The sequence below is a fragment of the Trichosurus vulpecula genome, chromosome 8 (assembly GCF_011100635.1).
Source record: "Trichosurus vulpecula isolate mTriVul1 chromosome 8, mTriVul1.pri, whole genome shotgun sequence".
Lineage (NCBI taxonomy): Eukaryota > Metazoa > Chordata > Mammalia > Diprotodontia > Phalangeridae > Trichosurus > Trichosurus vulpecula.
This window is the reverse complement of record NC_050580.1, coordinates 254,991,466-255,003,467: the sequence shown is the minus strand read 5'-3', so window position 1 is coordinate 255,003,467 and position 12,002 is coordinate 254,991,466. Positions and strand designations below refer to the sequence as shown.

The 12,002-nt window shown below is 40.8% G+C and overlaps 1 protein-coding gene across 1 annotated transcript in view; it reads left to right on the top strand.

The window, feature by feature from the left end:
* UBR7 (ubiquitin protein ligase E3 component n-recognin 7) overlaps positions 1–11,495 on the top strand; it is a 37,691-nt gene extending 26,196 nt beyond the window's left edge. Inside the window, exon 11 of the mRNA XM_036735544.1 lies at positions 9,305–11,495. Coding sequence (XP_036591439.1) covers positions 9,305–9,397 — 93 coding nt within the window. The 3' untranslated portion in view covers positions 9,398–11,495. The remainder of the gene's footprint in view (positions 1–9,304) is intronic.
* Positions 11,496–12,002: the final 507 nt, after the last annotated feature.

Genomic DNA, 12,002 nt, shown 5'->3' with positions numbered 1-12,002 from the left:
TGCATTTGCTCAAGGTACTGGCATGATTTTTCAGTTAACATCAAGGCCAGAGATAGAGGCCCCCTCACATTTTAAAAATTAGAAACCATGAGAACGTGGTCTAGGTACTCTAATTTAGGAAGCTACAAAATATGGCACTGTTGAACAGAGTGGGCCGTCCGCAAGTAATTTAAACAGCTGAGCCTTCATGTCATCAGAGCTGAATCAAAGTCGTACTGATTCATCAGCGTTTTACTCTATTTGCCCTTTTGGTGTCATGTTCCTGTCTTTTAAACTTAATGCAGCTTTCCTAGTGTGCTACCCTTTGTCTCACTAGAGAAAGCTTGCTGTCCATATTGTACAGTGACTTCTATACAACTCTCACTCTGCGATGCTATTTTTATGTATGCTGTTGTCAGGCCAAGTCATATAGGGTGACTTCTAAGATACAGTTGTAGCTGTTCTGCTGCTTGTATGCACACTCTGGCACAGGTTATAATATTCTGTAGTAACTGTGGTACCTCAGTCTCCCAATAGCTGAAGTGGATTAAATGCATCATTAGCATATCTGGTCTGTTGCAATTCCAGTGGCTATTCGCTGTGCATAAAGTAGACATACCCTGTGCCTTCTTGAAGCATTAGGGTTCACGTGCCTATTTCATATTCAGATACCCACATACCCAGACACAGGGCATTCTATGCTTTTAGGGGCTTTTGAGGTCAAGTTTGATAATGCCCCCACCAGCTTCAGAGTTCTATCTTTTGGAACTCCATTCTTCTGATTCCAAAAGTTTATGATGTTTGGTATCATGGCTGCTAATTTCTTACTTAATTGCTTCTCCCTTCTTTTTTTGGCTTTTTAATAGAAGGTTAGAATCAGATTATGATGGGCTTTAAATTTGCTAGAAGAGTTTTTATTTGATTCTCAACATAACCAACATTTACTGAGCAAGGGGGTGATGTGGTCAAATTTAGGAATATCATATTGCTAGCTGTGTGGAGAATGAATTGGGAGGTAGGGGCAAAGAGACCAGTTAGTAGGCTATTGCTGTAGTCCAAACAAGAGGTAATAAATTCAGAACCAGAGTGGTGAACAGAGAGATGGCGGTGGATCGCAGAACTACCGGAGAGGTAGAATCAATGAATCCCAGCTCACTGGGGATGCAGAGTGGATGTGAGAGAAATCAAGGAGTTGGAGATGACCCCAAAGCTGCCTTCTGTAGGAAAAAAGGGAAGTTCTGAAGGAGGGCTGGGCTTGGGGGCAAAGAATAGTAAGTTCTGTTATCCAGTATGAAATAGAAAAAGGACACAAAGTTCAAGGCTCTTCTACTTTCTGAATGCTTATGTAGTGCAGAAGGAGAATATAATCCTCGATCTCAAGGCTATGAGGAAGGCTAAAATTTAATACTGTTTTGAGAATACTTATCTATTTGGTTACTTCATTTAGTAGTAAAGATCATGTATAACCCTTATCTATGTTATCTCGTAAACCCAGTTCTTTGTTATATGAAGAAGTGCCTCTATGAGTATTATTGGAGGTATGGGCCCTTCTCCCTCTGTCCTTGACCTCCTTTGGCTATGTGTTGAATGGTGGTGTCACTAGGTAAAGGGATATATACCTTTACCCCAGGATTGAGAAGTGGACTTAGAGGAAGCTCTGGACATCAGGAGAGCATGTGGGCCGCCCGTCTTTTTACATCACTTTCTGACATCCTTTCAACACCTTGGAAATCTTCTGCTCAAACAAAATAAATGGCATTAGAATCAGAAGGAAAGCTATTAACTAAGAAAAATCTTCATAGAAATTTTATCTGATAAGTCTTAACATCCAAGATATATAGAGAATTGATTCAAATATTACACAAGAGCTATTTGCCAGTAAATAAGGGCTTATTCTCAAATGAGGAAATGTAAGTTCTGAACAACCATGTGAAAAAAGTGCTCCAGATGATTAAGAAAAATTGAAATGAAAATAACTGAGGTTCCCTCTCACACCCATTAGATTGGCAAAAATGACAAAAAAAGAAAATTGTAATTCTTGCAGGGGTTGTGTAGAGGCAGGCATACAAATCGAATGCACTGGGTTGTGTTTTGGGGGGAGGTGGGTTTTTTTAATTACTAAGACTTAAATACAAAAATCAGAAAAGGGGAAAAAAGCATGTCTTGCATAGCAGAACATGAGAGGATTCAAAATACATAGCAATATATTTCCATTTCAAGAAGGCGTATATAATACTTGCTCCATGTTGTGTGGAGAGCTGGCCCCTTGGCTTTGCTTTCCTTGTTAGTTTTCTTTTGTTCTCTGCTGTGCATTTTTGACTTTGTTCTTTTTCCTCCTTCTTTCCCCTACCCCCCCCCCCCCGCCCCAGCCCACAATTAAGTGTGGATATATTTATAGATATAGATGTATAGGTGCACGTATACATACATACACATACATGCATCCCTGTATAGACATTTACGTTCCTTAACAAATTCTACTTCTGATCTTTGTTTTTATATTGTGCATATGTCTTATTTCCTATTCCTCCTAACTTCTCTACTTTACTTCTACCCGCTCCCTTGCCCTCCTGTTACTTAACCTACCCCCCTCCAAGGATCCCTCCCTTGTCCTCCCATTCCCAGTAATCTAAACACCTTCTCTACCCCCCCTTAACCTATGCCTTCACCCCCTCCTCTAGATATCCCTCTCTTATCCTCTCCCTATCCCCTTAGCATTTTTTTTCTGAATTTAGAAGATTTTTATACTCTTCTATATGTATTGTTCCCTCTTGAATCTATTTCTGCTGGAAGTAGGTTCCAGAACTACCAGCCTCTTCCCTCATCATTTGTATAATATAATTACTCCTTTTAGCTGTTCCTAAACAGTTTAACTTTTTAAAGTCTTATCCTCTGGCCTACCCCAGTCTTTCTTAAGAACTACTCAATTACTGATGACAATCTCAGACACATGTTTTACATTTTACATACATAAAGGTAAACACCCTGTCCTCATTGAACATCCCTTCTAATTAGTTTGGTATATACCTTATATTTCTCTTGGCTCTTGTATTCAAATTTTGTATTAGGTTCAGGGTTTTATTTATTTTTTTTAACAAAGTCCTGAAAGTCTGACAGTTCATTAGATGTCCATTTTTAAATTTGTAGTTTAGTTTTTATAATCACCTGTAGGCCTGTGGTATGAGGGATGATGCCTCTGGCCTCAGATCCTCCTTCAAAGTTCTCCCTGGCCTGGAACTGAAACCAAGACCCCCACCCTCCTGTGAGTGGCCACAGCCAGAAGGGTCCCTGTCCCACTGCTTCTGCAGCACAGCTGAGTCTGGTGTTCCTTGTCAGCAGAGGTTCCCTCAGACAGCCAACTCCCCGCACTGTCCTGGGGGCCAGGACAGCCTCCCAAGTTAGCTAACCCCAGGGCTTGCCCCATGTTGGTGACCTAGGACCTAGCCTGGAGGTGTTTACTCTTCACAGGCACCAAACTTCATCCTAGGACTTTCCTTCAGATCATCTCTTGATTGTCCCAGGAAGACCCCTACTCTTAATTATTTTTACTGCTTGATATTCCCCCTGAGGTGCTGTTTCACCTCTTTTGTGGGGGAAAATCTTGAGAGCTTGGAATTTTCTCACTTACTCCACCATATTCCCAGAATCCTCTCTGAATGCACTGTTAATAGAACTGTGAAGTAATTGTTCAAACCAGTCTGGAAAGCAGTTTAGAACTGTACCCCCTAAGTCACTAACCTTGTACATGCCCTTTGACCTGGGGTGGCCACCATTTAGCACATTCCCAAAAGAGGTCAAGGATGGGGGTGGGGGCCGGGAGGGGGGCGGGGATCCATACCCGGAACAATATTGAGGAACACTTTTTTTATTTTTATTATAGCAGAGAACTGGTGATTTTAACTGGGGAATGGCTAAACATATTGTAGCATATTAATGTTTTGGGTTTTTTTTGGGAGGGGGGAGGCAGGGCAATTGGAGTTAAGTGACTTACCCAAGGTCACACAGCTAGTGGGTCAAGTGTCCGGGGCTGGATTTGAACTCAGGTCCTCTTGCCTCCAGGGCCGGTGCTCTCCTCACTGCACCACCTAGCTGCCCCTTAGCATATTGATGTTAGAGATTTTGTAGCACCAGAAATAATGGTGAATATGATGGTTTCAGAGAAATACGGAAAAATGTACGAGCTGATACAAAGTGAAATGAGGGTCAGTAGAACAATTTACACAATGGTTACGTTCATAGTAAGAAAGGAGAAAGTTTTGAAAGACCTCAGAACTCTGACCAAACAGCCGGTCATAACTTCAGAGATTTGTGGGGCAGCTAGGTGGTGCAGTGAGTGGAGCACCGGCCCTGGAGTCAGGAGGACCTCACACACGCAACACATGTACTAGCTGTGTGACCTTGGGCAAGTCACTTAACCCTGATTGCCCTGCCACAAAAAAAAAAAAAGGTTTGTGATTAAAGTTACTTTCCACCCGTTGGCAGAGAAGTAGAGGGACAGAAAGAGACGCGCAGTCAGGCCTCTCTCAGGCGCACTTGTTGGTCTTGTTTTGCTTGACTGTACATTTGTTACAGAGGAGGACAATCTAGTTGGGAGGTGGAATAATAGGTAGTTAGAGTCATGGGAAAAAAGAGCTTCAATAAAACATTTTTAAATGCATGGAAGGAAACCAAAAGAAGTGCAGATGAGGACATAAAGACTTAATTTGTTAAACTTGACTTTTTCTAAAAAGGCAAACTAATATTGTGTGTGTGTAAAATCCTCTTTTCTGTTTTTATCTTGAAATGTAAGAAGTGTAAGAATCGATGCCTTGGGAAGATGGGCAAGTGTACAGATATCCTAGCAGCAGCTCTCCCCTCACCACACCAAATAATAGGTGAAAACACTAAAATGCAGAAAGTTCAGCATCAGTAGAAGGAAGAAAAATGAAAGAATCTGCTATAGCAATTCTTACTGGAAAATTTAAGACCTCCTCCACAGCCCAGAGCTTTTGGCACTAGAAGCCCCTTTTTTCCTAATTTCCATAGCATCTGCTGACCCTGCATACACTTCAGGCTGTATCGGTTTTAGGCAACTTTTGCAATTAACTTTAGTGAATTCCTCCCTGGGGTGGCACCACTTCCAGGGCAGGTTTGGGCCTTGTGGTGGGTATTCCCATTCTGGGAAAGGACTTCACCTCCTCTCCATAACTCTCATAGCTATAGCACTTAAAGGAATTTGATTTTATAGTTCCATCAGACTAGCCCCCAAGGTTTATGGAGAAGAAAAGGGAGTGTTTGTGGAAGAGTGTGGAACCTGGGGAGATGATTTTGGAGGAGAGGAAAGACCAGAAATGCAGTACTAAAAAAGAATACCATATTTCTTGAAATCATATAGAAAAATTGTTCAGAGATAGTGGGAGCAGATTGCTAAGTACAGATCAAGAAAATCCCCAGATTTAATTCACCTAGAAATCTTGTGGTCAGATTTCAGAACTAAACTCTCAAAAAACAAATGTTATATGTAGCAAGGAAAAATATCAGATTTCAAGGAGAATTAACAGAAGAACACAAAATTGCCCTGTGGTTACAAGAAATCAAAGGGGAAAAAAATTAAATTTGATATTCCTGTAGACCAAGGGGGGGAGTGGATTGTCCCCTCCAAAATAACATGGCCTGCATGGCAGAGCCTAAACATCCAAGAAATTAAATGAACATTCAGTAAGAGGGAAAAATTTGAATCATTCCTTCAAAAGAACTCAAGAGGTAAGCAGGTCATTAAGTACAAATTGACCTGGCAGGAGAAAGTTAAATACTTTCAGATAATAATGAAAGACTAAGAATGAAATGTTCATTTTCACGTGGTCTGGACTGACTGAACAAGGTCATGAATATGTGAGTGGGAATGTCAGTTTGATTTTCAGTACGAAAAAAAAATTTTTTCAGTATCTTGGTGACAAAAGGCACAGGGAGCACTAGTGAACTAAAGAATCAATTTTAGGATTAAACAACATAATAGGATCATTCAGGATAGTAGGTGGAAGGAGTTAATTTAGGGGAAAAAACCTTATGCTTTCCTTAATAAACCAATGTAGATGATCAGATAATATAGAGGAACCTTTGTATGTGAAGATGGTATAAAGCAAGTAGAGAAAAGGGTCGGGAGACTAAGTAGTGACCAGGAAGGACTTGTGAGAAAGGGTGGATAAGAGACTTTGTATGTTCCGCCTGCCTTTTATATGGTAGGACACCAAGGGCACAACGTTGTGAGGAAGATTACAGAAGGAGAAGAGGGAGTTTGGTTATAGACAGCAGACAAGAAAGTATGTGGCAGCTTCTCAGAGTGATCCCATGGAGGCGGGAATAACTGAAATAAGTAAGCAACAGTGCTGGGATGGTTTGGACAATTCAGGAGATGGACATTTTAGTAAGAAGGGGTTGTACTAACTTTCACTGACGGGAGAAGAGGGTTGGAACCCTGGGAAGATAAAAGTTGGAGAGAGTTGAACAAGAAGTCATACATTGTAAAGGGAAGGATGAGGAAAGAAATCAGTAGGAATAAGTGAGCGGGAGAAAAACAAGAAATAGAATCTGAATCCTTTGGTGGGGGGGGTTTAATTTGCATTTGTGTAATTAAGAGTTTGTAGATCTTGTTTTGAATATTGTTTCTTAATGTTCTTTTTGCCATTGATCGGGACCACTTGATCACTGGGAATGCCTGATCAGATATGTTTGATGCAGATTTTTCCCAGTCATCTGCTTCCCTGTTTATCACAGTCATTTATGTGATAGAAATTATCTTTTGCCTTTTGTGATTGCCTCTAACCGTTGTTAAGACCTCTACTGTAGCCATCTTTGAAAAGTTGCTGATCTTGTTCTCCTCCAATGTTTTTATGGTGTAACTTTTAAAATATTTAGATTATCTCTCCATTTTGAGCTTATGGTGGCATATGGGTTAAGCTGTTAATCTAAACCTAATTTCTGCTAAGTTGCTTTCCAGTTTCCTCAGCAGCTCTTTTCAAATGAAAAGTTCTTCTCCAAGTAAAAATAGACAAACCTGTAACAAGCCTGGTCACAAAAAGAGAAAGGAAAAATCAGTAATTAAAAATGAACAAGGTGATATCACAATCGAGAAATAAAATGCATTAATGGAATCTATTAGAATTTTATGCTAGCAAAATAGAGAACTTTATAAGAAATGAAAAATTACACAGACAATACAACACCTAAATTTCCAGAACTTTAAATTGAGATCTTAACCTAATCTGAGCAAATGAAATTGAATAGATCATAAAGGAATTCCTGTAGGAGCGTAATTTGCTATGATGGAGTTGGATTTAAACTAAGTATGTAAAGATAGTTTAGCATTAGGAATATAACATAATTAATTGGAATAAAAGCAAAACCCATCTCAAATAACATAATTATGTCAATAGATACAGAAAAGACTTTTGGCAAAATACAACTTTTTTTTTCCTAGAAAGCATAGTCTTTGAAGGAACATTTTAATCATTTAAAAAAACAAATTGTAGAGTTGGCATTACTTGCAACGGGGAAAACAAGCTTTCCTGGGAAACATATGGGTAAAGCAAGGATATCTGATCCTCCCCAGTATTATTTTTCATAATGCTAGAAATGCTTGTAGTAGCAATAAAACAAGAGAAAGAAATTAAATAAAGTTGGCAGAGGAAGCAGAATCACCCCTATTTGCAGATGATAAGATGGTTTACTTACAAACCCTAGAAGATCAGCAAAGAAATTATTTGAGAAAATTATTAGTTTCAAAAAGTAATGTGATACAAAATAAGTACACAAAATTGTCATCTTTCTGTAGCAAGAGCAAATAACAGAAAAGAAATTCCATTCAAAATCACTACAAGGTACCTAAAATATCAGGGATTCAGTCTACCAAGAACATGCTTAGACATATAATTATAACTATAAGAAATAAGAATGTCCTGAACGTTTGGAAGGATATTAATTCCTCGTGTTGATCACTCCCATACTTGTTTTTTTTTAAGTGGAAGAGGCCCACATGGAATTGAGAGATGTTTTGAGTTACTTTTTTTTCATAGGCTGTGATGGCCTAAAAATTCATCACCAGAAGGCAGCCTCCCCAGTGAACATTTTATGCTGGCCATTTTGATACTGAAATATCGGTATTTTGCAAAGTGAAAAAATACAACTTATGGTATTGATAATATTGTAGGACTTTGGTAAGTGAGAGGCCATAGAGTGTGGCCCTTATTGTCTCCACTCATAAGAAGTTCAACAGGTGGTCCCAGCCCTTGCCAGGCACATGGCTAACCCCACGTAGTGGGTCTTCAGTGGTATTGGTTAAAATTAAGCATTGCTCTAGGAATAGCAATTTCCCTGTGGGGAAATTTCCCCCATTGGCCGTGTCTGCTACTAGGTGCATGATTTGCTTGGGGCTAAAGGCTCCTGGGTTGTCCTAACTTGAACAGCAGCAGGTGCTTCAAGGGCTACATATCTCAACATTGGTACATTCCTAGGGAAGTGAACCTGGGTCAGCTGCCCAGGAGGCATTTATGCCCCTAGTCCACGACACTGGGCCCAGAGCAAGGCCCGGCAGGGATGGTAAGAGCAGCTGCTGCTGAGGTAGCTCTTTGTGAAGTGGATACTGTCAATCCTGCTCTCTTCTCTCCATTCCTGTAGCACTTATGATGGTGTCCTGGTGTTGTAGAAAAGCAGGAGATTTGGGTTTGGACCCCACCTCAGAATTTCACCAGCTTTGTGATCCTGGGTGCTGATCCTCTCTGATCCTGCTTCTTTACCTGTAAATAACACGTCTATAACACTTTAAGGTTTACAAAGAGCTGTACACATGCTGTCTCAGTTTGATCCTCACGACAACCCTATGAAGTGGGTACTGTTGTATTCATTTTACAGATCAGGAAACTGAGGCTGAAGGGGCACACTGCTGGCAGGTGTCTGAGTCAGGATTTGAATTGAGGCCTGCCTGCCTTCAAGTCCAGCATTCTGTCCTGCTTCCACCTCATTGCCTTTAATAAGGAAAATGAGATTCAGAAAAGTTACTTATTTCAAGTTCTGACTTCAGGCTTTTTCCGTCATATGTGTGGCAAGGCCACAGATGCTGGTGCGTACTTTACCAGCTGATAGCAGTCTCCCAAGCTTCATCGTTTTGGTTCTGCTTAAGAATTCAGGGGTAGCGGTGTGGGAAGGCTGGAATTTTAATGACTGCAGGAGGGATTTTGAAAAGCCTCTTTTGGGGAAGGGGATAAACCTTGAGAGTATGTTTTTCCCCTTTGCTTTTTTGTGACTGTTTTATTTTCTCCTAATTACTGCTTATCTTATTGTTCACCCACAGGTCGTTAAGAGGGAGGACATTCAGCAATTCTTTGAAGAATTTCAGTCAAGAAAGAGAAGGCGGCTAGATGGGATGCAGTATTACTGCAGCTAAAATGGCACACATGAGCTTTTTATTTCAGGCCAAATGGGAATGCTGCTGTTTGATGAATAAAGGAGGCACGTTTCTAACTGTTTGGTCCCCTTTTCACGATGCTCCTTTCCAAGAGGACTTATCCAGCCTCCTGCTGTTACTACATGCCACTACTTTAGTGACCAGAATGCATATTCTAATTTCACTACCAGTGACCCTCGTTGTGAACTCAGTTCAATGTAACTCTGGTTTGTTGACTCCCATTCCCCAACCCCGGTGTCAGTTGGTTTTAGGTTTTAGGGAGTTTGATTTGGTTTTAAGAAAAGGTTGCCAGGATAATAGGCCCTTTTCTGCTGCCTAGTACTATAAGCCGGGTATTAACCCCGTTAAATTTTGGTGGTTGTTTACAAAGTGCTTTGGATTTTTGATATTATCAGGGATACTTATGAGCCTGCGTTGAAAACTGACCTACTTTGATATTGTCATGTTTTAGAAATGCAGGGTCCCAGCAAATTATGTTCTCTCCAAACCTGTGCTGAAGCAAACATATCTATGGCAGACTATCCTACTAGGAGTGAGCTTTGTGACCAGGGCAGCATGTGCCCCATATGGAAGGGGACAGACTGAAAATGGATAGAAAAAAGATTTTGTGCTCATGGATGATTTTTTTTTTTAATGTAAAGAAAAATCGACACCCAGTTCCCTTTCGACTGTGATGGCATCTCCTTTGGAAGCTGGTCGAGCCTCCTACATTTGTAAAATGTGAAGCTCCGTGGGAAGCCATGTCAATTAGTAGAGAGTTCTCTTGACAGCTTCCCACCTCCCCTAGTTTTTGTGGAGCAAGAGCATTCATTGAGAAGTATGTAGCCTTGAATCAGTGCCTCCCTCTATGTGAATCAAATTCTTCCTGGAAATAGATGATGGATGTGCTTTAGGACACATTATCTGCATCGGGCCTCTTAGGCCCTGATGACAAAATGTATGCTCACATAGAGGCCACATAGGTTCAGTAGGAACTCAGTTTTGGCGTGCCCACTCATGACTAGTATCTTAAGAGTTAAGTCAGTTATTGGGCCTAGAATAAATTAAACTTTGCTTTTCTAGTGGTTCTCCTATCTGTGACAGTGATCCTTGGCTGGAAGATCCTTGTGCTTTCTGAACCTCAGGAGGGCTCACTGCACAGCCGTGTGACACTTCGCATTCCTTGCAAGAGTGAGGATTCTGCAGGAGGCCATGCCACAGTCTGATCAGAGCTAAGGCTCCTCAGGTGACCACACCTGGCATTATCAGGACTAGTTAGGAGGGCCAGGGGACTGATGCTTGTGGCTAGGACAGACTTGTAGGCCTGGGTACTTTTATTTTGCAGGTAATAAGATCAAAGAATTTAGAGTTGGAAGAGACCTTTTTATCTTAAATCTAAGCCTTTCATTTTACTGATAAGGAAATAAGGCCAGAGAAGCCAAGAGACTTGTTACATGGTCACAGGTCATAAGTAAACAGCAGAACTGAGGTTTGAACTCAGGTCTTCTGACTCCAAATTCTGTGCTCTTTCTACTACTCTGACTTTTTTTTTTTTAACCTGTAGGCTAAAGCTGTATCTCCGTGTGGCCTAAAAGCTTGCCTCTTTCGTTCAATAAAAATTTATTATAAAAGTAACTAAGGTGTGTGGATTCTGTGGTAGGGGTTGGGAATACAAAGTCTAGATAAGCCATAGTCCTGCCAGTTGTTTCTGACCCAATGCCCCAAAGTAACTTACTCACCTGGCAGGGACAAGACCTACTGGATCTGAGACTGGTTGTCAACAGAACAAATCTCCACTGTGCTGAAGGCACTGTTCCTTGTTTAACATTAACCAAAAACCTTCTTTTGTACCTGTTCACAGCTTCTTTTCTGATGACTTTACTGGGTCACCTCTCCTCCTAGAGACTAATTTTGGTCAAGATGCAAATGTGCTCAGCGCATGTTTTATGCAAGACAGGAATATGATACTAGTTGCTTTAAAAACAATAAATTCTGGTATTCTATGTGCATTTTTGTAGAAATTGTTACTGGAATTGTAACTACGTACTTCATTTCAATCAAGATTCTGTAAAAATTTAAATAAAACATTCAGAACAGATGTGCGTATTATATCTTCTTCAAATGAATTTTTTGTTTCTAAAAACCATGCAGCTAAGCCTCTGTTGCAGGAGTGGTCGTTCACATCAGTCTGGTGCTTTCAAGGGTTATCAAGTGTTTTTCTCAAAAGAATCATTGCTGAGGTAAGTCTTTCCTCTTGAGGCCATCCCTCCAGAACTCCTAACATAATATTCCTAATGCGCCAGTCTATCCACATCGCTTCCCTGTGCAGACAAACTTTGGCGCCATCCAGAACTATCTGTTCAGCCTTTCATAACCTGGCTCCAACCTCCCTGTCGGGTCTTAGGCGTTACTCCCCTTCATGCACTCTTCAGTCTACCAAAATGGCTGCTTTCCTCCTATGTGGCATCCTGGCTCCAGGCCTTTGCAAAGGCACTGACACATGCTTGGAATGCACTTCGTTATCTAACCCTCGGCTCAAGTGCCACTCACAACAGAAGACCTTTGGTAGATCTTTAGATGTGTATGTGTCTCCCCCAGTGCAATG